The sequence below is a fragment of the Octopus bimaculoides genome, chromosome 9 (genome assembly GCF_046866305.1).
Source record: "Octopus bimaculoides isolate indiv1 chromosome 9, ASM4686630v1, whole genome shotgun sequence".
NCBI classification, from domain to species: domain Eukaryota; kingdom Metazoa; phylum Mollusca; class Cephalopoda; order Octopoda; family Octopodidae; genus Octopus; species Octopus bimaculoides.
The window spans coordinates 59108935-59132534 of NC_142936.1; the positions used below are offsets into that span (position 1 = coordinate 59108935).

Here is a 23600-nt window from a genome sequence, read left to right on the forward strand (position 1 = left end):
AAACCTTGGACTTATACAATTTCAGATTATTCCTCAAGTGTAACAAGTGAGCATCAGAAAACCAGAAAAGTTTGTGTGTCTGGGGTAACAAGGTAAATGTTAATCAAGATTATTAAAATTAACAAACCTCCAATATTAAATATACATTTCACTCATTAACAAAGATGGATGTTTTTGTAAAATTTGGTCTTTAAAGTATCATCATTATTTAATGTCCTTATTCCAGGTTGACATGAATTTGGATGGTTTGAAAGGATATGAAAAGTCCAAGACTGCATCATAGCCCATTGTCAACTTTAGCATGGGTGCTACAGCTGAATGCTACATGGATGCTCTTGGTGTACAGGGAGAGGTAGCTAGCAGTAGAGGAGCATAATGTTTGGTGGTAGGAGTGAGCATGAATAATGAATAGCAGAGGGAAACTTAGTAGGTTCACAGGTTCAGATGTAGATACATGCTAAACATTTTAGACTCCACTACTATTCCCATTTTAACAAATGTCATCATATTTGCTTAGGTAGCCAAGTCTTTTCTTAGTATCACTTGTTGCCAATCATCAAGGTCCTTTATTACTTATTTCATGAGATACCAACATGTTGAAATCAATCTTCCCCTTTTCATCCCACCGCATCCCTTTTCCCCCTTTATAACAGGTTTTGTGTCCGTATGAAGAGTTCAGATACACATCACATGTCCACGCCAGTGCAGTATGGTACTGCACTCATAACAAGGAATTGGACTCATGCAGTCAGAACCGAATCAGGTATAAACTTGAGCCATGTGAAACAAACTGGAATGATAGCAATGGTGTCCAGATGAAATGATACCTCTCCTGATTGAGGAGCAGCAGTGTTGACGGTGATGTGGGACAAGATCAAAATTGTAGTTAAAACGTCTTTAAAAGAAATACAGTGTACCAGAGAAATACTATTTGGATAAATGAACTCATCTTTTGAAATAAATATGTAGCAAGGCATACAGATGGATAGTTGGTAGCAGACAGTCAAAAGGACAGGGAAAACTGCAACTTGAGTTGAAGTAACCATTAACATTTAGTAATTATAAACTCTTTGGTATACGTTATATTGCACTTCCAGTTAAGTATTGTCATTTGTAATATAGACATGTCAATTGTTATGGTTATTTGTGAATCTATTTAACTCCTAATAGCAACTAATATTTTTTATTTAGTTTCCTTATGACAACAAACTACTTGACGTCTATCATTCAACTTCATAAAGGAAACCGATTCGTCATAAAGAAAATGTGATATGTTATCATAAAAACTAGATTAAAGAGTGGGAAGAAAAGGAAAATTTTGAAGTTTATATATTGGTATGTGCAATTATATTGGCATCCCAAACAACCTCGTGTATAGCAACACCATGATAGAGTGGGAACTAGGAATTACTGATTGACTTCTTCTGTTACCCAATTATTCAGATTTACAACAGAAATGACTGTTAAGGGTTTCGTTCAAAAGAATAGTGGTGTTAAAGTGAGCAAGTATTTGTCTACTACAATTCTATGTACATCTAGAATGCTCTAGAAGAATCAACTACAGTACTTGACCGGAATTTTATTTTGTTGACTCTAGACCATGGAAAGGCAAAGTTGACCTCGATTGGAATTGAACGTCGAACATAAAGAGGTCTAATTAAAAATTGCAAGTTTATTCGATTCGGTGCTTTAACATTAATGCCAATACCATATGGGTTAGTTACTATAGATTTCCTAATCTATAGAACTATCTATTATCTATAAATCGATGTAGTATGTATATCATATGAAATCATTTTAATATATATAGAATAACACAACATCGATAAAAGTTTGAGGAAATCACTTTTATAAAATGTAGAAACATTGTAACTATCCACAAAATCGGATCTCTTGGATTCAAACCATAATATGCATTTTCACGAATCATGGGTTGTAGAAAATATTTTACGAGTTAAGAGACAAATGTCTGAATTCCTTCCATATAAGAAATCGGTCTGACTCAATTTCCAAATTAATATCGTCTTTGTTAGCTCGGTGATCTTTACGGGTGGCGCAATAATAACTTAGTTACTAAGCGACGACTAAGCATGTGTGGATATTTTCTAAAGAATAAGGAGCAAACAAAAGATAGAGAGGATATCTAATTTTTTACGTTTATGGATTTGTTTTGCAAGATTCCTTATAAAATAGCCAATAAGTTTTATTTCATAAAGATACTGTAGATAAAAACGTGTTCCTTCCTAAACTAAAACAAAAATTATTGAGAAAGATTAAGGTTTAGTAAGCTTTATATATTAATGAGTTTTGAAGTAAGCCGTTAAGCCTACCAATAAATTCATGGTTAAGTGTCACAATTTCTCATTCAAGGGCAGATTCAAATTAATCTGAGCTGAAAAGTTGCGCTTGAATCTATCCCTTACCGTTGTTACTGGGCATGGCTTGCGACACAGCAGCAACAAAAAGGCGAACTTGAATCAGAAAATTAAGTCCTTTTAAACAAATGGAGTTTAGGATGGGTAAATAATATTTATTTATAGTAATAATGTCATAGTTCACTCACAATATGATGACATAATGACGAATATCTAGAAAAATGTAGATAGGAGCGCGCGCACTAATAACCCACTTGCCAACGCACATAAAACTTTAACCGAAAAACAAACCCAGTGAAGTTGATGTGGAATTATTAGATTAGAGATGATGTAAATTCGAGACAGTGAATATGATATTAGACTCAGGGATATATAAACACTAAAAGCGTCACTCCTATAGAACAAAATCGAAATTAAAATGTTAGAAACCGTAATTAGTTCACTATTACATCTCAAGTTATGTTTTCCGACTTTATTCTATAGGAACACAGCTAAAAGCATGTTATGAGTAATGAACAGATGGTTACAGAAATGGAGAACAACAGTACTAAAATACAAACGGAATGAAATTTAAATTTTTAAGAAAAAAGTAGGGTGATATGTTTTAAGCTGGATAAGAGACGGTTAAAATTAAATAGCAGCATTATGACAAGTAAACCAAATGGAGTACACACTGTGTGTGATGGCAGATGTAGTATGGAAATGGTTATTCTGAAAAATAAAACTGTAAATTCACTAACATACAGGATGATACGTTAAATGTAATTACAAAATTTTCTGATATCAGTTACACGTTAATGAATGAAGGCCTCTTCTGACTTTGGTAAGATGAGAGCAGTAGCAGCTTATAACTGGGAACTGAAAACGTCACAAATTTCTTATTCAAAAAGTTCAATTCTAGACGAAACAAAAATAAAATCGATTAACAGAACATGAATATTTTCGAAATACAAGTTTAAACATCTTGGAAACATGAGCATTAGATATGTCTGTTTGTTTATGAAATCGTCACTTACTTCTGGAAAATACCCCATAGATAATTTTGGTCTATGTTAGATCCGTAATATGCCATTTTCAACAGCTCAGCTTAAAACAGTCTCTGTGCGGTGAATTTAGTAGTTAGTAAAAAAAATCACAGCTGAGAGGTAACAGTAAATATAAACAGTGCTTTACTAAAATACTACGTGAGGATATGGATTATCACATTGCAATGGATCATATGTGTTAACAGTTTTGATTGGCTAGCATTGACTTTACGTCACCTACACTGAATCATTTCATATCTATTTTCATTGGTCAGTTCACTAGTTACTACTTTGTCAATTTCAGTTTATTATATTTTCCTATTTTTCATCAGCAATGCGCTATTGTGTTTCCCATATTTGGGGGAAATGGCATGAAAAGGAAAAAAAAATGTGCTTAAGTCCGGTACACGTTGACATGTTGGGCTGGAACAATAACTCTCAAAAAAAAAAAGAGTTGGCGTTCTTTGTATAGTTTTTATTTCAACTATTCATTCCGATTGCTAAGTCTAAAGAATTAGTGTTAATATACTTAATGTACAGACCATTAAAAAGAACGATTAGAAATAATATAAAATAAGAAAAAGAAAACACAAAGAAACTGTGCTGTTGTTGTTGTTGTCTATTAAATACTTAATCCACCGGGACAACTCCAATTATATTTCGTTCAGAACAATCTCGAAATTTCAATCATTTCTCTGCAATTCCTCTTCACACAACCACTCACTCGATGTTCTACAGTCAATTATACATAGATACAACCTTGTGGTGGCGCATTACATCAATTTCTCATTACTTCAAGTATTCCAAATGTTTCCTGATTCAACTGACGCCTGTCAATCAACCCGACAAGTAATACACACTTTCATTTAAATTTCGATCTATCTTTCTTCTATTTCGCTCTTTCCCCCTCTCTCTCTCTCATATATATATATATATATATATATATATATATATATACATATACATATACACACACACACACACACACACACATATATATATATGTATATATATATATATATATATATATATATATATATATATATATATATATATATATATACACTAGCAGAGATACCCGGCGATGCCCGTGTTACATGCAACGGTAGAATTAGACTTTTCTCTTATATTTTCTCTAATAAACTGGAATATCTATGATTCGAATTAAATCAGAATTGCAGATGAAGGTTCTTTCCCTCTTTACACACCCTAAAAACATTCTGATCATGACACATGTACCCCATACTACTGATCTGTATGTGCAGATTTCAAAATTCCAGTCTTATGGAACCTGTTAAAAGGATTTTGCTCTTGAAAAATGGAGGTCATGGGGCTCTGAAATGTGGGAGTTAAGGCCCCTATTGGGGGTGGATGTCTTAATGTCAACCAGAGAAGTTGAATTGTTGAAAATCTTTTTAACTTGAGTCTCATATGTATTGTTCGAATTTCTTTGAAATAGGAAATATATGAATGTTCACTGGGTTTGTAAAAGAGAGCAAAGCTACAGGAAAGCAAAAGACGAATGATCACGATAAGCAGTCAGCTACCCTACCCTAGTCGTTACTACTCCCCAATGTAGAATTCCTCACCATACAGGTGACAGGCACAGCCGTAAGATGCATTACGGATCTATAGCAATTGGAAGGGTGTGACCCAGCTCAAATAAACATTAACAACTGTGTGATGTGAGGGCTAAGTGAAAATGAAAGTGTCACCTCTGGAGTTTGCAACTGACCACTATACCAATAGGTAACTGGACAGAATAAATTTACAATCTACAAGGTGTCCACAAAGTCTGGGTATGTGGAGTAAATAAAATCATAACATAATTAAATAAAATTGTTTTGTTTTAAAAGTATGTTTAATCCCTATGTACCCAGACTTTGTGGACACCCTATATAAATGTCTTTGAATAACCAGTCACTCATCTGGGAAGGCCTTGAAATCAATGTTACCATCTGGGGACTTTGTGTGACCCAGTGATAATAAAAAGACTTAAAGGAGGTCTACAACGAAATAACTTTACTCAACACTCTGCAACTGAATCAGTGGAGGCAAAGATGCCTCTCATTTACTTGACAATTTATGCACCACATTGCAGAAACCACAATGTAAGTATATCTCAAAGCAAACTCTTACACTGTTGTACCATTGAATTACAAATAATGCTCATCTTTTGTGCTTGGGTGACCCTACAGCTTCCAAGAGTAGAACTGTATTCGCCTTTGCTTAGGTAAAATGACTAAATTGTGAGTGTTAAGTCCCCATGAAGAGGAAATTTTAGAAATATTACTTCATTTGTGTTTAATATCTATGGTTAAAATTTCATCAACAGCAAAAATATATGAATTTTCATGGGGGTTATGGCCCTTGTGCATAGAATATAATTTCGAAATTTCATAAAGATCCATTCAGTACTTTTGACGTAGTTTTGGATCATAAAAAATGACTATAATTTGGGAGTTAAGGCCCCCATTAGGGGGTCTTAGAATCCCCATGAGAAGTGGAAACTTTGAGAATACTTCTTGATGTGTATCAATTACCCATAGTTGAAATTTCTTCAACATTGAAAATTTATGAATTTTCATGGGGGTTCTGCCTCCTTTAAGCCATCTCAAATTCAAACCAAACATACTGTATTATACCTGTCCTTATGCATTGAATCTAAGTTCCAAATATCATAAGGATCCATTCAGTAATTTTGGTCCATGAAGTTGTATGAAACACACAGCATACCCTTCCCCTAGGCTTGGATTTTGTGTTCCAAATTTCTTTAGGATCGGTGCAGTAGTTTTTGAATATATAAGTAACACACGAACATACATAAAGACATTGACTTTTATATAATAGATATGAATATACACATATACATACATGTATATGTGTGTGTGTATTATATATATATATATATATATATATATATATATACACACATACAAAAAGATAGATTGATAGATACAACTGAGTGGGCAAACAAAAATATGAGACACTGCCTAGTGCTTTTTTTTATTTTGATAAGCCTGGTACTTACTCCAGTTTCTGCTTGTGAAACCAGTAAGTTATGGGGATGTAAATAAACGAACAGCAGTGATGAGGGAGAAACATAGAAACAAAGACACACACATACACTTACATATATACATACATGTATATATATACGATTGATTTCTTTCAGTTTCTGTCTACAAAATCCACTCACAAGGCTTTGGTTGGTCTGAGGCTATAGCAGAAGACACATGTGTTTTGGACCATGCGTTTTGGAACCAAGTTTCTTACCACACAGCCATGCCTGCACCTATGTATGCGTGTATGTGTGTGTGTGTGCATGAGTGTATATATGTATGCATGTATATATGTGTACATATTACATGTATATTCATATATATACATGTACATCTATATATATATACATGTATATATATATTTATATTTATATATTTGATCCTTTATATTGAACACTCAATATTTCATCTACATTCAATACTTTCTTTCATGGTGCCATCCATTTTTATTTTATTTTATTTTATATTGTATATTGTATATTATATTATATATTGTATATTCCATATTCTATACCCCACATTAGTTCTGCAGGAATATAAATAAAACATAAAAAACAGACAGTGTTGGAACTCTTTTAAGCAAAATAAAACATTCCTCTATACACAATCATACAAAAAACCCCACCTTTTTTGTATTTATTTTTACTCGCATATATATATACATGTATATATACATACATCTATATATATATATAATTAAGAGTATGAAGACCAGGAAAGCCCCCGGCCCATCAGGAATCACTGCAGAGATGCTCAAAATATCTGGCAGTGTTGGCTATAGCCTAGTCACCCGTATTACGAACCAGGTGATACACGAAGGAGTCATACCCAATGACTGGTGTAGCAGCATCATAGTCAACTGCTACAAAGGTAAAGGTGACGCTTTAGATACAAATAATTACAGAGGCATCAAGCTGTTAGATCAGGTTATGAAAGTTACAGAGAGGGTCATAGCCCAACTAATTAGGGAGCGAATCAATTTAGATGAGATGCAGTTTGGGTTCGTGCCAGGTAAAAGCACTACTGATGCCTTATTTCTAGTGAGACAGTTGCAGGAGAAATACCTAGCTAAGGATAAACCTCTGTACCTGGCTTTCGTTGACATGGAGAAAGCCTTTGACAGGGTCCCCCGATCCCTTATCTGGTGGTCAATGAGGAAACTTGGGATAGAAGAATGGTTAGTGAGAGCTGTGCGAGCCATGTACAGAGATGCTGCCAGTAAGGTGAGGGTTGGAAATGAGTACAGCAATGAATTCCGGGTAGAGGTAGGGGTCCACCAAGGTTCCGTCCTCAGCCCCCTCTTATTTATCATAGTCCTCTAGGTAATCACAGAGGAGTTCAAGACAGGTTGCCCCTGGGAGCTCCTCTATGCTGATGACCTTGCCCTAATTGCGGAGTCACTATCAGAACTAGAGGAGAAGTTTCAGGTGTGGAAGTAAGGTCTAGAATTGAAGGGCCTTAGAGTCAACCTAGCTAAAACCAAAATCCTAATAAGTAGGAAGGTAGATAAAACACAAACCCCTTCAGGTAGATGGCCCTGCTCAGTATGTAGAAAAGGAGTAGGTAGTAACTCTATAAGATGTACCCGGTGCAAGCTATGGACACATAAGAGGTGCAGCAACATCAAAGGCAGGTTAACTAGCAAGTTAGTTTTTGTTTGTGGCAGATGTTCAGGTGCAATAAAGACTGTAAACAAACAGGAAACAACTTCTATCTCATTCCAGGGTGAAAAACTAGAGGTAGTCGATAGCTTCCGCTATCTGGGCGACCAAGTTAGTAGTGGGGGTGGGTGCGCTGAAAGTGTAGCTGCTAGAATAAGAATAGCCTGGGCAAAGTTTAGAGAGCTCTTACCCCTGCTGGCGACAAAGGGACTCTCACTCAGAGTAAAAGGCAGACTGTATGACGCATGCGTACGAACAACCATGCTACATGGCAGTGAAACATGGGCTGTAACTGCTGAGGACATACGTAAGCTCGCAAGGAATGAAGCCAGTATGCTCCGTTGGATGTGTAATGTCAATGTGAATACCCGTCAGAGTGTAAGTATCTTGAGAGAAAAGCTGAACATTAGAAGCATCAGTTGTGGCGTGCAAGAGAGACGATTGCGCTGGTATGGACATGTGGTGAGAATGGAGGAGGATAGCTGCGTGAAAAAGTGCCACACCCTAACAGTTGAGGGAACCCGTGGAAGAGGTAGGCCCAGGAAGACCTGGGCTGAGGTGGTGAGGCAAGACCTTCGTACATTGGGCCTCACCGAGGCGATGACTACTAACCGAGACCTTTGGAAATGTGCTGTGCGTGAGAAGACCCGGCAAGCCAAGTAAGATCGTTGCCAGTGCCCCTGGACTGGTTCTTGTGCGGGTGGCACATGAGATGCACCATTTTGAGCGTGGCCGTTGCCAGTACCGCCTGACTGGCTCCTGTAGGATTTTCGAGCGAGATCGTTGCCAGCGCCCCTGGACTGGCTTGTGCGGGTGGCACATAAAAGACACCATTTCGAGCGTGGCCGTTTTCGTGCGGGTGACACGTAAAAGCACCCACTACACTCTCTGAGTGGTTGGCGTTAGGAAGGGCATCCAGCTGTAGAAACTCTGCCAAATCAGACTGGAGCCTGGTGTTGCCATCCGGTTTCACCAGTCCTCAGTCAAATCGTCCAACCCATGCTAGCATGGAAAGCGGACGTTAAACTATGATGATGATGATGATGATGATATATATGTATATATATACATATATATATATATATATATATATATATATATATATGTATATATATATATATATATATATATATATATATATATATATATATATATATATGGGAGAATATACAAATAATAACAACAGACGAGGACAGGTGGTGTAAATAACAAAAGTATATATTAGTATGACGCTCGGGAATACGGAAAGTCTTTGACGTTTCGAGCTACGCTCTTCAACAGAAAGAATACGGAGACAAGGAGAAAAACACGGAGAAAAAAAATTGAATAGTGTTCAGTCAACGGTATATATACATACACATATATATATATACATATATATATACATATATATATATATATATATACATACATCTATATATATACATAAATCTATATATATACATTTGTGCAGCCTGTATATATGTGAGACTAGCAGCTAAACCCGGTTTCACCCGGCCTGTTTGGATGATGTGGCTGTGATAATTTTCGGTTAGGCATAATTTATAACAGTGTTTCGATTGGAGCCTCTAGCTGTATGAAGATTTCATCCCCCCCCCCCCGTCAGAAAATGGCTTCAGGAGTTGTGAAGAAAGAATTTGCACGTAGTCTGTTTCTGAGAGCTATTCTATTGGACGTCTGTATAATCATTAAAACATTTATCTAATTATGAACATAGAAAGAAATTATACATTAATCCCAATTTTTGTAAGCAGTTGTATCCATAAAAATTTTATTTGCAGAGAGCAGAAATTGAAAGATATATGAAATGGACGTGTGTGTGTGTGTATGTGAGAGAGAAAGAGGGTGAGAAAGAGAGATAGAGTGAATGAGTGAAGTTGTGTGTCATTGACTTACGTTGGCTGGCACGGCAAGTACAATGCTTTTGAGGCGGCAGATGACTGGGGTAATTTGAAAGATGTGAAGAAATGCCGTCTTTTCAGTGGAGCGCTTCTTTGTAGGCAACGTTTCTCGTTTTCCCTTCTGATGCACAAATGTATAGACTTTGTGGCCTGCCAACACAGGAGCATCCAACGTAACGTTGACCATGGGAGAACACTTGCTCTGTAAGATTTAAACCAACCATTTGCAATGATTGACCCTGTGCCTTATTTATTACCATTGCAAAGGAGAATTTGATAGGGAATTGAAGCCGCTTAAACTTGTAGATCGTATCGGAGGGAGGGACATTGGAGTTATAAGAACATCTTGACCAGCAGCCGTTCCATTCAAGATGGTTGCCTGTAGAACATTGGACTATAAATTTTGATTATCATGCGCTTGCTGTTACACATTATTGGCACATCCAAATTCCGAAGGAGCATGATGGGTGCCCCTCCTCAGAACTTTCCAGGAAGTAATTCTTCCTTCTCGGAACGTTCCAGGAAGTAATTTAACCTTTCCTCCTCTTGCGTGGAACTTTCCATGAAGTAATTGCTCCCCCTCCTCAATTTTTTTTCTCCGTGTTTTTCTCCTTGTCTCCGTATTCTTTCTGTTGAAGAGCGTAGCTCGAAACGTCAAAGACTTTCCGTATTCCCGAGCGTCATACTAATATATACTTTTGTTATTTACACCACCTGTCCTCGTCTGTTGTTATTATTTGTATATTCTCCCATATATATATATATATATATATATATATATATATACAAGAATAAGGGCAGGGAATCATCAATTAATAATAGAATTAATAATTAACAATTTTGCCAAGTAGTTCAGTATGAATAAACCTTTATCGGTAAAACCATTTATCATCATAAATATACAGGGATTAGCATTGAGTTGCTTCTCCAACATACTGAAAATTTAGAAATAGCAGTTAAAGAACTACTGATTCTAAACTACAAATTTTTCTCTAAATGGATGACGATATTTATGGCACACATAGAACAAAAAACCGGAGGGGAAAGCATAAACAAAACAAGTCTTTAGTTAATGGGATACGATCGTTTCATGGTTACGAGAATGAAAATTTCCCTATTCCAAATCATCAGTCCGATATTCTGATAAATTTGAAAGTGTCTCTAAAAAATTCACGGTAATTTTTGGCCATGCGACACCAAAAATCAACGATAAGAAAGGCATTTACGAATTCATCGGCTAGTGAATTCAGGCATCCCATCTCAAAGAAATCTATTCCATGTGCGTCACAAATAGTCCCGTATGAAAAAAGTCCCGTGTAGAAGGGATTACGGTTTAACCACCTAACTTAGAGGTATCAAATATAAAATATACAAGAATAAGGGTAGGGAATCATCGATTAATAATAGAATTAATAATTAACAATTTTGCCAAGTAGTTCAGTATGAAAAAACCTTTATCGGTAAAACCATTTATCATCATAAATATACAGGGATTAGCATTGAGTTGCTTCTCCAACATACTGAAAATTTAGAAATAGCAGTTAAAGAACTACTGATTCTAAACTACAAATTTTTCTCTAAATGGATGGCGATATTTATGGCACACATAGAACAAAATAGATTTCTTTGAGATGGGATGCCTGAACTCACTAGCCGATGAATTCGTAAATGCCTTTCTTATCGTTGATTTTTGGTGTCGCATGGCCAAAAATTACCGTGAATTTTTTAGAGACACTTTCAAATTTATCAGAATATCGGACTGATGATTTGGAATAGGGAAATTTTCATTCTCGTAACCATGAAACGATCGTATCCCATTAACTAAAGACTTGTTTTGTTTATGCTTTCCCCTCCGGTTTTTTGTTCTATGTGTGCCATAAATATCGCCATCCATTTAGAGAAAAATTTGTAGTTTAGAATCAGTAGTTCTTTAACTGCTATTTCTAAATTTTCAGTATGTTGGAGAAGCAACTCAATGCTAATCCCTGTATATTTATGATATATATATATATATAGATAGATAGATAGATACACACGCATAAGTGTGTGTGTGTGTTATGTGCGTGCATGCCAAATTGTTGGTTAAAACAGGCAGTTGTCTGATAAGATAACCAAATGTTAAGAAGCAAATACAGCAAGGCCAGCGGTGGGCGTTAAGACTTTGGTTTATCATTGATTATCTCCCCTGCGCAGTTTTTGTCCTTGACTTTGTTTATTTCAAAACAGATCCAACACACATTTAATTCGCTATCTCGTCTAAGGTAAACAGCAATATTTACCACAGCAAACGAGCCTAGTTTGCTATTGTTCCTAATTTTTTAGCATTTAGTTTATTCAAAATTTGATGTTTCCTTCCTTTGTTTTTCTAGTGAATTCAAAACTTTTCAAAAATGGCCTTCAGAGTTCTCAGGTTAGGCAAAATGCTATCCCATTCTGGTGGCATGAGCAGATGTTTGACAACAGTAAGTACTACAGTTTTTACCTTAATTATCATTATTATGATTATAATTACCTTTATTTTATGATATTTTATTGCTATCTCTCCCACTCTTCAATTCATATATATATATATATATATATATATATATATATATATATATAGATGTCCTCCTGGGGCTAAAGCAACAGTAACATCCACCCCTAGGGGTCAGCCACACTTAAGTGGCAATACACTTCACTTTATCGTGCAGTTACTGTTAATACTTCATTTAGAGAATTAACATTATATATATATATATATATATATATATATATATATATATATATATATAAATAAAATACAGGGTAGCAAAGAAAATTTTAGAAATTAAAAAAAAAATTTTTTTTTTTTTTTTACCACCAGTGGTCTAGCGAGGGTAAAAAAACAGTCAATAGACTATGTATTATTCATTTAAAATACAGAGATGCCTGTAATAGGACATCTAACCCGCTAGAAATAGCAGCAAGACTACATACCACAAAAAGTAGGGATAATTTCGAAAGGGAATGAAAAATAAAAACATTTACCGATCTATATTCTGTACCATGGTTTCAAGTCAATTTTAGTAAGATAAAAATTATATATCTCACAAAAGGTCGGACTATTTGACTCGTATCTCGAATGTTGTCTGGTCATTCTGCTGATTGTAGTCCGAGCTTTTGGGAGATATATAATTTTTATCTTACTAAAATTGACTTGAAACCATGGTACAGAATATAGATCGGTAAATGTTTTTATTTTTCATTCCCTTTCGAAATTATCCCTACTTTTTGTGGTATGTAGTCTTGCTGCTATTTCTAGCGGGTTAGATGTCCTATTACAGGCATCTCTGTATTTTAAATGAAATATATATATATATACGAAACGCCTGTGTTAGAATGGGGGCAGCTGATGAAGGAAAATGTTCTCTATGTGGCCTGTGTGTTTTCTGTACTCTGGTTATTATTATTATTTTTTTGTCTACGTTTTGTTCGCAACGTCCTGTACCCAGATATGCACCTATATATGCAGGTAGATGTAGGTATGCACATACTTGAACGTATATATGCATATACTCATTTATTATATATATATATATATTACAAATTAAAAGGGTAAAGGATTATCGCAGAGATGCTATCTGTGGAATTCTCAGCGTTTTTAGCTGCTATTTCTGAACTTCGGTATATGGTGAAGCAAATATTTGCTGATCCCTTAATTATGTTTATAAATATATATATATATATGTGTGTGTGTGTGTGTGTGTGTGATTCGGCTGTCAAGCTATATTAGTGACACAAGACCCGAGAGCTTCATTCAGTGTGTTTAGTCTGCACGAAATTTTCCATTCGTGAATCTCTTTTAAGTAACTTTGCATCCGAGTAAAAGATATTATACTATTATGTATTGAGTTGTTTTCCTTTTGTTAGTTTCAATATACGCACATGTTCTTTTAAACACACGGTTATAGAACGAACGAGGAAAAATATTACTCATTGCCATAAAAGAGTTTATTAGTTTACATGTTTAAGTTGATCCAGATGCCTGTTATTTTAGAGTTACCACATTCTTTGCTGGTTCCACAGCCAGAAATTGAGTGGATCTTGTAAGTTTTCCACTATATACACATCTAACCACACTCTTCGTTTCTTCTGCGAGTTGCTCAGTGTAGAGTTTTCTGGTGAGCAAAACGATATTTTGTTTTCTAAATCAGTGGGTTATCGGGTGCCTTTCTATTTTGAGTCGGCTGAATGGTTTCTGCTCGTCTAAAGTGCTCTACCGGCCCTTAGTTGTTCGAAGTTTGAAGTAGTTTATAACAACCCCTTGATGAAGTACTCAATACTATGGTAGTGTCATAGTTTATTTAGATCGACCCAGTAACATTGTGTGTGTTTGTGTGTCTGTAGCCTGACGTAAACAGGGTTACATTTCTAAAGACAATTTGGCGATCTTACGATACCAGTGCCAAAGATCGTCGACAATTTTCTTCGCTTGGCTTTCTGGTCACCTGTACAAGCAATATGTAGGGTCCACCAAAAATTTGGGAGAACGAAACTATTCTTTTGGAAATATTAACTTGTATGCGAAGAACCATATACCAGAGTTTGCACATTTTAAAACATTGTTTGGATAAGCCTTTGTAAGATCTTCTATCGCGCGCGCTTGATAGATAGATAGATAGAGAGAGAGAGAGAGAGAGAGAGAACGAACGAAGGGATCTTCTAAAAATGATGAAACGAAAGGTTTCACAGATGCTGTTCCATAAATAAATATACATGTTCACTTGTGGAGTTATATTTTATACCTGGGAGGTTCTTAGGAACCTATGATAGGGAATGTGTGGTATCTGTGATGGAAGAAATATTGGTTTCAAATTATGGCACAAGGCCAGCAATTTCGGGGGAGAGAGTAAGTTGATTATATCAACCCCAGTGCTCAACTGGTACTTATTTTATTGACCCCGAAAGGATGAAAGTCAAAGTTGACCTCGGCAGAATTTGAACTCAGAACACAAGGATGTACAAAATGCTGCTAAGCATTTTGCTTGGCATACTTACAATCCTGCCAGCTCGTTGCCTTATGTGTTGGAAGAAATATTCCTAAGGGAAAGGGGAAGGAATTTTTTGAAAAACCCCTCTGAGGTTACTATGATTAACAGAAACAACATTGCATACAATTTTGGCAATGAGTTCACAGTATTAATCGGACATTGTAGATGTCAATGGTTTCAAGATAGTTTAAAGTGATCCTGAGGGCTATGGTGTGAAATCTTGCTTGCATCTCTAATTTCATTTCTGTTTAAATGCTATTTTTACTATTCTCCACATGAGAACCAATATATTGACATTCATTACCTTTTCTTTTTATCTTATCAAACAACTATTTAGGCACTGGCATACTTTTCACCTGGCCTGCTTGCATTAATGATTATTGCTACCTACCTTGAATTTAATGTACATTCAACTATTCATAGTTAAGGTGTGTGGCTTAGTGGTTAGGGTATTCAGTTCACGGTCGTAAGGTTATGAGTTTGATCCACAGCAGCACGTTGTGTCCTTGAGCAAGACACTTTATTTCACATTGCTCCAGTCCACTCAGTTGGCAAAAATGAGTAGCTATGTCATATTCTGTCATGTTGAATCTCCCTTAGAACTACATTAAGGGTACACATATCTGTGGAATGCTCAGCCACTTCCATGTTAATTTCAAGAGTAGGCTGTTCTGTTGATCAAATCAACTAGAACTCTCATTGTGACTGAGTGCCAACTATTTATAAGCCTTAGTCAATCATGATGAATTTTTTTACTCTATTTCTCATTCTTGTTTTTTAGTATAAAAAGTGTTACATTTATAGCATTTTTGAATGGCAAACTTTAATACCATTTAGGTCAGTGAAGTTGTCCAGTCCAATATAATACCAAACTATTGTCTATATGTATTTAAGTATCTCACCTTATGCAAACTTCACCTGGTTGACTGTCAGCTTTCAATCCATCAGGATCAACCTTTTTTGTCACCATGTTTGTGTTGAAATATACTAGTTTTTCAATTAATTTTGAAAATAATGATTTTAGTTAAATAATTTTGGCTGTTATTAAGCTGGTGTTTGGACTATAAATTGATTTCAAATTTTGGCAAGTTGACCTTGGTGGAAATTGAACTGGTGTACTAATGATTGTGCCAGCTCGCTGTCAGTTTGGAACATAAATTAACATGAAACTTTGATGGATGGTTTTAATTTAGCCCACTTTGAAGCAAGAATTCTGTATCATGGAATCAAGAGCAGTTTCTGGTATGTTGATGTTAAAAGGGTTATCCTTTTGATACCGACCTCCAGTTGAATTAATTCAGTTGATTATAGTCACTCTGCCTGGCAAAATTGGCTCTTTACCCAGTCTAAAGAATTCTGTGCTTTATTGTCTGTTTGTACAAGTGAGAATTGCTGGTAATAACATGTCAATAGTGTTTGCTATTTTTACACCAGTCATCAGTGCTGTTAATGTTCTAGCTGAGACATTTACTTCTTAAACTTTTAGCATTTAAACTGGCCATATCTGGCCTAAATATTCTATCTGTTTTATGTTCAAACCAGACACACCTGGTCCCTCACATCTATCCTACCTTGTTCTAAAAATAAACAATAACATCAGTAAAATCTCACAACTAAAGATAATGCATGATTAATTAAAAAAACTGAAATCTGAATGCTAGAGCGTTAATGGCTTGAATTTGTACCCATAATATAAAGCTAAAGCCCTTTGTAATCCTCCAGCATCTCAGGGGGTTTATACATAGTGGTGAGTTGCCAAAATTTTAACTACCAGTTACTTAGCTTCAAACAATAATTACTAACCTTCAAACACAAGTTTTATATAAGAAAAGCTTTGAATTTGCTTCATTGATATGTTAAAAATAAAGTAAAATCTGGAATCTGAGGAAGCTAGTGATGGTTATTGTTGGTGAAAATCAGTTGAGAGAGATTGCCAAGCAAGTGAAGTAGAGTTAGTTTAGAAGTTAAGGAAGAGAACTGATGAAGGAGACGAGTTATAAAGGAAGGTAGATACACTCCTCAAACAACTACAAAAAGGTACAATTAAGGTGAAAAGCTAAAGTTTTGTGGAGATAAGGGGAAAGAGAGTTAGAGAGCTTCTTCTTTCTTTATTGCCCACAAGGGGCTAAACATAGAGGGGACAAACAAGGACAGACAAAGGGATTAAGTCAATTACATCGACGCCAGTGCATAACTGGTACTTAATTTACCAACCCCGAAAGGACGAAAGGCAAAGTTGACCTCGGCGGAATTTGAACTCAGAACGTAACGGCAGACGACATACCACTAAGCATTTCGCCCAGCGTGCTAACGTTTCTGCCAGCTCGCCGCCTTTAGAGTTAGAGAGCTTCTACACATCAATCACAAATAGAATTAACATTACAATGACTAGCTAAAGTATTGATAGCAAGATGGAAGAGTAACAGTATAAAGGCAGAGGCAAAATGGTTGAATGTGTGAGTGGGAATATATATATGTATACATAAATGTAAGATTCAGGGATCGAGGTGTAGGAAGAAAGTTAGCTCAAGCAATCTGTAGTAAATATAAAAAAACAACTTTCAGGGACAATAGTGGTTTATTGAGACAGAAGGTTGTGGATATTTTGCGTATTGAAATACGATAAGCTGAAAAAAAGTTCTTTTTATCTTTCATGGTTGGCGACCAGGGTTGCCGGGTATGCAAAAAAGAATACAAGAGTTACAGAATGGAGTAGATAAGATCCGGGTTACCTATGTTTCATAGCGAGCGGAAACTCAGAAGTGGTAAATATCCAAGTGAGGTGCATACCACAGGCTACTCTTCAGGCCAAGGATATCTTGATTTATGATATATAGACACACACATATACATACATATATGCAGCTACATACAGATATAACACACACACACACACACTTGCACACTGAAGTAGATTTACTTACTTTATGATTGCAAATTGTATTTTGCAAATCTTCTGAATTTAATATTAAATCAGAAAATAATTTTATGCAGCAACCACAATGATTAACTTTCACTTCAAAACTACAAAGGTCAACTCTGTCTCCACCGTTTGGATGGGTCTTGTGATTTGACTTAGTATTATGAATTGCATCATTATTTTCCTGAGTAGGTTTGATTTTTTCCTGCAAAAATTTACTGACAAGTTGTCACATTTAAAGAGCTATTAACAGCCAGTTCCCATAAACCAGATGTAGTTCACCATAATTTATTCAACATTATCTTTTATTTTTGAACAATTTTATCTTTTACTTGTTTTTTTTTCATTACACTGTATCCATGCTGGGGCACTGCCTTGAAGAATTCTTTTGTCAAAAGAATTGACGCAAGTACTTATTTTTGTTTTTAAGCCTGGTACTTATTCTATCAGTCTATTTTGCCAAACCACTAAGTTATAGGGACATAAACATACAAAGTTGTCCAGGAAGACCCAAGCAAATACTGACAAATCGTAGCTGCAGCAATGTGCTGTGACAGCATGATTTTTATGGATGTTTGGCTTCTCTTTCTAGCTAGTTGAACAGCTGGATAGAGGTTCCTTGTTGGTTCAGACTGTTGACTATTTGTTGTTAGGTGCAGTGTGGCAAGCAGATCAGAATACACTATGAATTCACTAATTTAGCTTCATTTCACATCACATTTACCTATAATAATAATAATAATAATAATAATAATAATAATTATTATTATTATTATTATAAAATAAAAAGCTGCTCTGATGCAATTGGAAGTGTTATTATGTACACATTTTGTCTTGGTGTAAAAGATGGGCTAAAGCAAATATTCTGCTCAATACCACAGATTTGCTTGTTAGTTGCTTGATCTTAACCAGTTGAGCATGTCCCTTGGTGGCTGATGATATGTGCATGTCTGAGCTGGAGTAGTGCGTAAGCATCATAGCCATGTGTTAAGAGGACTTTTTTGGCATTTAAATAATTCACCTCTAGAAACATGAGTGTTTCATTCATCATCCTGAAACAAACCTTATTCAGAGACCTTTTGTGTGGGATAAGCTGCTTGACTTGAAGATAATTCTGGGTGTGAAGAAGTATTTCTGAAATGACGGGTGCTGCAGTGTTTTTTTAATTTTATAAGCATGATGATGAGTGGTAGAGGTACTGAATTCAAAAAGGTAGCTAAAATTGTTGGGTGGATAATCTTGTGGGCTTCTATCAAATTAGCTGTTAGATGTCAAAACTTTCATGTGTTGGTGTTGAAAGAAGCAACACCTTCAAGACATGCAGATGTATTTGAAATTGAAGATTAGTCAGCTGTGGTTTTGATCTTACTCAAGATGTCTGCATACATCAATATAATAGTTAATGATTCCCAAACTTTCTGTTTGAAATTTTTGGTTTTATATTGAAAGACAGTAAACTTTATTGTATTGTGCTATGACATCTTTCAAAATGGTTGTATTTTTCTCAGGTACCTAACAGTCAAAAACAGCTACCAGACAGTGTTGTGGAAGATCTTCGCTCTATAGTTGGCAAAGAAAATGTGAGCGTATCACTTGCTGTTCGAGAACAACATGGACACGATGAATCTTACCATAAGTAAGATTTCTAAAGTTCTACTTCTGATATATTTATAAGAATCATTGCTCTTTAGAAAAAGTTTTTTTTTTCAAAAGGTAATCTTGTTGTCCAACTTAATGTAGAGGTTGTATTAGAACACAGAATACTGCATTATTTACCTTGAGAACGTCTCTCATATGGATTCATGGTGCATAGAAGCACTGTTATATCATTGGCAGACGAGAATCATCTGCTATGGTTTTCCGAATTGTCAGGTTACATGTGGCTGTTATGTTGCTGTTGGACATCTGTCACTGAGGAACTCATAGGAGGGTGAAACCACATGATCTGGCAGTCCCAGCAGCCATAGCTGGTGATTCTCATCCGTCAACGATATAACAGTGCTTTTACGCACTATGAGTCCTTATGAGAGGTTCTCTCAAGACGAATAACGCAGTATTCTGTGTTCTAACACAACCTCCACATTAAGTTGGAGATCTAAGTTACTTTTTGGTATTAATACCGCTTCTGCCACTATTAATTATTTCTTTCTTTCATTTACTGTTTATATGTAACCTTTTACTGAGTGAACTCCTTTACTTCATAACACTACTTTAGAGAACTTGAAAAGCTTAGACATCGCTCCTCTTATTCAGAATGAGAAATAAACATAACATGGTTGCTTTTTCACTTTTTAGACTCTTCATAATTAGGGGTACACAATTTAGACTCTTTATGATTTAGAGTACACAGCTTTTTTGTTTTGAAAGTAAATGACAGAAGAATATACTTATAGATCCATTTATCACTCATAGGCTTTATTTAACTCTTTAGACTGGAGATGGGGGATGGTTAACTAAGTTAATGTTTTATGTCAATAGTATGAATTTGAACTGTGATTAACCAGTGGTTGGAGTTTTCTGTGGATTTGTTTGTCTTGTTGATACATAATTATAGCTTGGTAATGCAGCTGAATTGTATAAATGTTTACCTTTATCTTACAACAGGTGCTTTCCCCCGGATGTAGTTACATTTGCTAATAGTACAAAAGAGGTCAGTGCTATTGCCAAATATTGTAATGACCAACGAATACCTCTCATACCTTTTGGTTCTGGAACTGGCCTGGAAGGTGGAGTAACTGCCACAGTGGTGTGTATTATCTTTCTCTATCATCTATCTGATTGTCTCTCTCTGTTATATTACCATCATAATTAGATTGTTGAAAAATTTCTAATTTTGGTAACTATTTCAATATCATTACTTTTGTGTCTGCTTTTCCATGCTGATATGGGTTGAATAGATCATTTTCAGCACACTTTCTCTCCATTTGCCACAGTTCATCATGTGTTTTGTGGGTCTTAGTATCTTCAGATTAGTCCTCGCCACATCTTGTTTAGTCTTCTACAGGCTTCTACCTGAATTATTTAGTGCATCTTCACCTGTCATTTCATGTATATCACATGTCCAAACTAGCAAAGTCTTCCTTGTTCATGCACACTGTCGTTACCCATTTAGTCAAACATGGTCAATTCATTTGCTTCTAGCCTTTACATATCCTCCACATCATCACCCATGTTTTGTTACTATGCAATATTGTACTCTATCCATAAAAAGCATCATACATTCTGCTTCTCATTCAAAAGAAGAACCCCTTTGTTGCCAGCATATGTAATAACTCCCTGAACGCCTTTGTCCAATCCTCCATACTATAAATATAATAGCTCCCTGAAATTTGTCACCTGTTCCTGTTATGCTTTCATAACCCTAGAGTCCTGTTGAAGTAATTCTCTTAGTCAAAAAATAAGTGTAGTGTGCAAGAGAGACCACTGTACTGGTATGGCCATGTGATGCATATGGATGAGGACAGCTGTATAAAGAAGTGCCAATCTTTAACTGAAGAGAACTTGTGGAAGAGGTAGACTCAGGAAGACATGGGACAAGGTGGTGAAGCATGATCTTTGAATGTTGGGACTCACACAGCCAATGACAAGTGATCGAGACCTTTGGCAGTATGCTGTACTTGAGAAGACTTGTTAAGCCAAATGAAATCGTAGTTGTGCCGATGCTGGGGTCATGTAACTGGCACCCATGCTGGTGGCACGTAAAAGCACCCATGCCAGTGACATGTAGAAAGCACCCATTACACTCTTGGAAGGGCATCCAATCATAGAAACCATGCCAAATCAGACTGTAACTTGATGCAGCTCTTTGGCTTACCAGTTCCAGTCAAACTGTCTAACCTATGCCAGCATGGAAAGCAGATGTTAAATGATGATGATGTTTGTTCATGGCTAAAAACTTCACTTATAGTTGCTTCATTTGTAATGGTTCCATGTACTGGTACAAGCCCAAACTGCATCCCATCCAAATTGGTTTGTAGGAAAGTGGTTATACACCATTAGGTGTACACCCGCTTCCGTACATTAAACTTCTTGAAGAAACAACGGAACGCAGATTCTGAACTATCAACACAACAATATTTATTTACAGAGGAAATAGGCAGCACTTCGCCCTTTTGTTGCTGAGATGCCGTCAATGATGTTGATGGTTATTTGTCTAGCTCCAGAGTTGGAATGTTGGAAAGAGCTGTCTCCAGAGTTGGAATGTTGGAGAGAGACTGCTTGTACGTCTGAGCTCTTCGCCGGCCGGCGAGAAAGAGAATGAAAAAAGGGCGCGAAGCTTGGGTGTCGAATGACCACGCATGTGCACGAGACTCTTCCTGTATTCCTTCCGGAACTAGTCCCTGCGCATGCGTGGATAAGCTTTCTGGAATGTCTGCTATTAAGGCATCACTACAGGTTCTTTCCCTAATAAACTTTGTTACTTTTGTGCCTTGGTCAGTCAATGGTTACTACTTTGTTCTTACATTCATAGTAGTTCATGATGCCACTGTTATATCAGTTATTAGTGGGGCATAACACATCACAGCATCACCTCATAGGGTGAAGAATACTGTCCTAGAACCGTGACTGCCTCTTTTTGGCTGAGAATGAAGGACTCCAACCAGTTAAAAAGATTATCTTTCACACTCATTGCAGAGAGTTTTGCCATAAGTCTTTTGTGTGGTACAGAATTAAAAGCTTTAGCAAAGTTAAGGTAAACAACATCCACCTTGAGCTGCCATCAGTGACCTGGGTGATATCTTCAAGAAACATGACAAGTTGATCACAGCAGCTGGAGTTAGGGATAAATCCAAATTGCGAGGGCCAGTGTTCCATATTTTTTTAATATTCTGAATCAACAAAGTAGCTTCAAACTTCTGAAAATACCAGCCAAATCTCCCTTAAATCTCACCACTGCCACCATCATTGTCATTTTAATGTCCACTTTTCCATGTTCATTTGGATTGGACAGAGTTTACTGAAGCAGATTTTCTGTGGCCAGATGCTCTTACCTGTTTCCAAGCTAGGTAATATTTTCACCATGGTCAAACATGTTTTCACAGAATACTAGAAATAAATGACATTCATTTACAACAATCATGCAATGTCAAGATAAGGAGTTACAAATATACACACTCAATCACTTACTCATACACACACACACACACACATGCACACAAACACACGCGTGCGCGCATACACACACACAATGGGTTTCTTTTAATTTTTGTCTATCAAATCTATTCACAAGCCTTTAGTCAACCCAGAGCTATAGCAGAAAACTCTTGTCCAAGGCACTATGCAGTAGGATTGAACCTGGAACCATGTGGTTGGGAAGCAAATTTCATAACTATACAGCATGCCTCCACCAATCATTTCTTACAAAAAAAAGAAAGACAAGTGCAGATTAGATATTGTACTATTGTGTTTGAAAAAAAAAAAAAATGACAGTATGGTAACAGCTATAAAGCTTTTTTTTATAGGTTAGCTTTATCAGAATGTAACTGGAGCTAAACAACGTGAACAACAGTAAACTGTTATTGTTGATTGTAAGAAAATATGCAAATTATGGGGAAACAATTTCACCAATGTAAGTCCATTAGTGTTAAAATTATTATGTCTTGAATCATTATTGATTTTACCAAACCTGTTTATAAATTTCGATTCC

At 36.0% G+C, this 23600-nt stretch overlaps 2 protein-coding genes across 7 annotated transcripts in view; one reads left to right on the forward strand and one right to left on the reverse strand.

The window, feature by feature from the left end:
- The window catches only part of LOC106871389 (programmed cell death protein 6), a 45090-nt gene extending 41503 nt beyond the window's left edge, over window positions 1-3587 (reverse strand). For both annotated transcript variants that reach the window (XM_014917812.3, XM_014917811.3), the window contains exon 1: window positions 3392-3587. In XM_014917812.3, the coding sequence (XP_014773298.1) occupies window positions 3392-3447 (56 nt within the window). In that variant the 5' untranslated portion in view covers window positions 3448-3587. The remainder of the gene's footprint in view (window positions 1-3391) is intronic.
- Window positions 3588-3620: 33 nt separating this feature from the next.
- The window catches only part of LOC106871388 (D-lactate dehydrogenase, mitochondrial), a 52344-nt gene continuing 32364 nt past the window's right edge, over window positions 3621-23600 (forward strand). For 3 of the 5 annotated variants that reach the window (XR_016243149.1, XM_089357568.1, XM_089357571.1), the window contains exons 1-4: window positions 12229-12285; window positions 12394-12486; window positions 19462-19589; window positions 20558-20699. Coding sequence is in view for 4 of the 5 variants with exons in the window: in XM_089357568.1 (XP_089213694.1) it covers window positions 12415-12486; window positions 19462-19589; window positions 20558-20699 (342 nt within the window). In the remaining variant the exon portion in view is untranslated. Of the gene's footprint in view, window positions 4250-4742; window positions 5512-12228; window positions 12286-12393; window positions 12487-19461; window positions 19590-20557; window positions 20700-23600 lie in introns of those variants that run through there. The other 2 variants (XM_089357570.1, XM_089357569.1) reach the window with 2 other exon arrangements.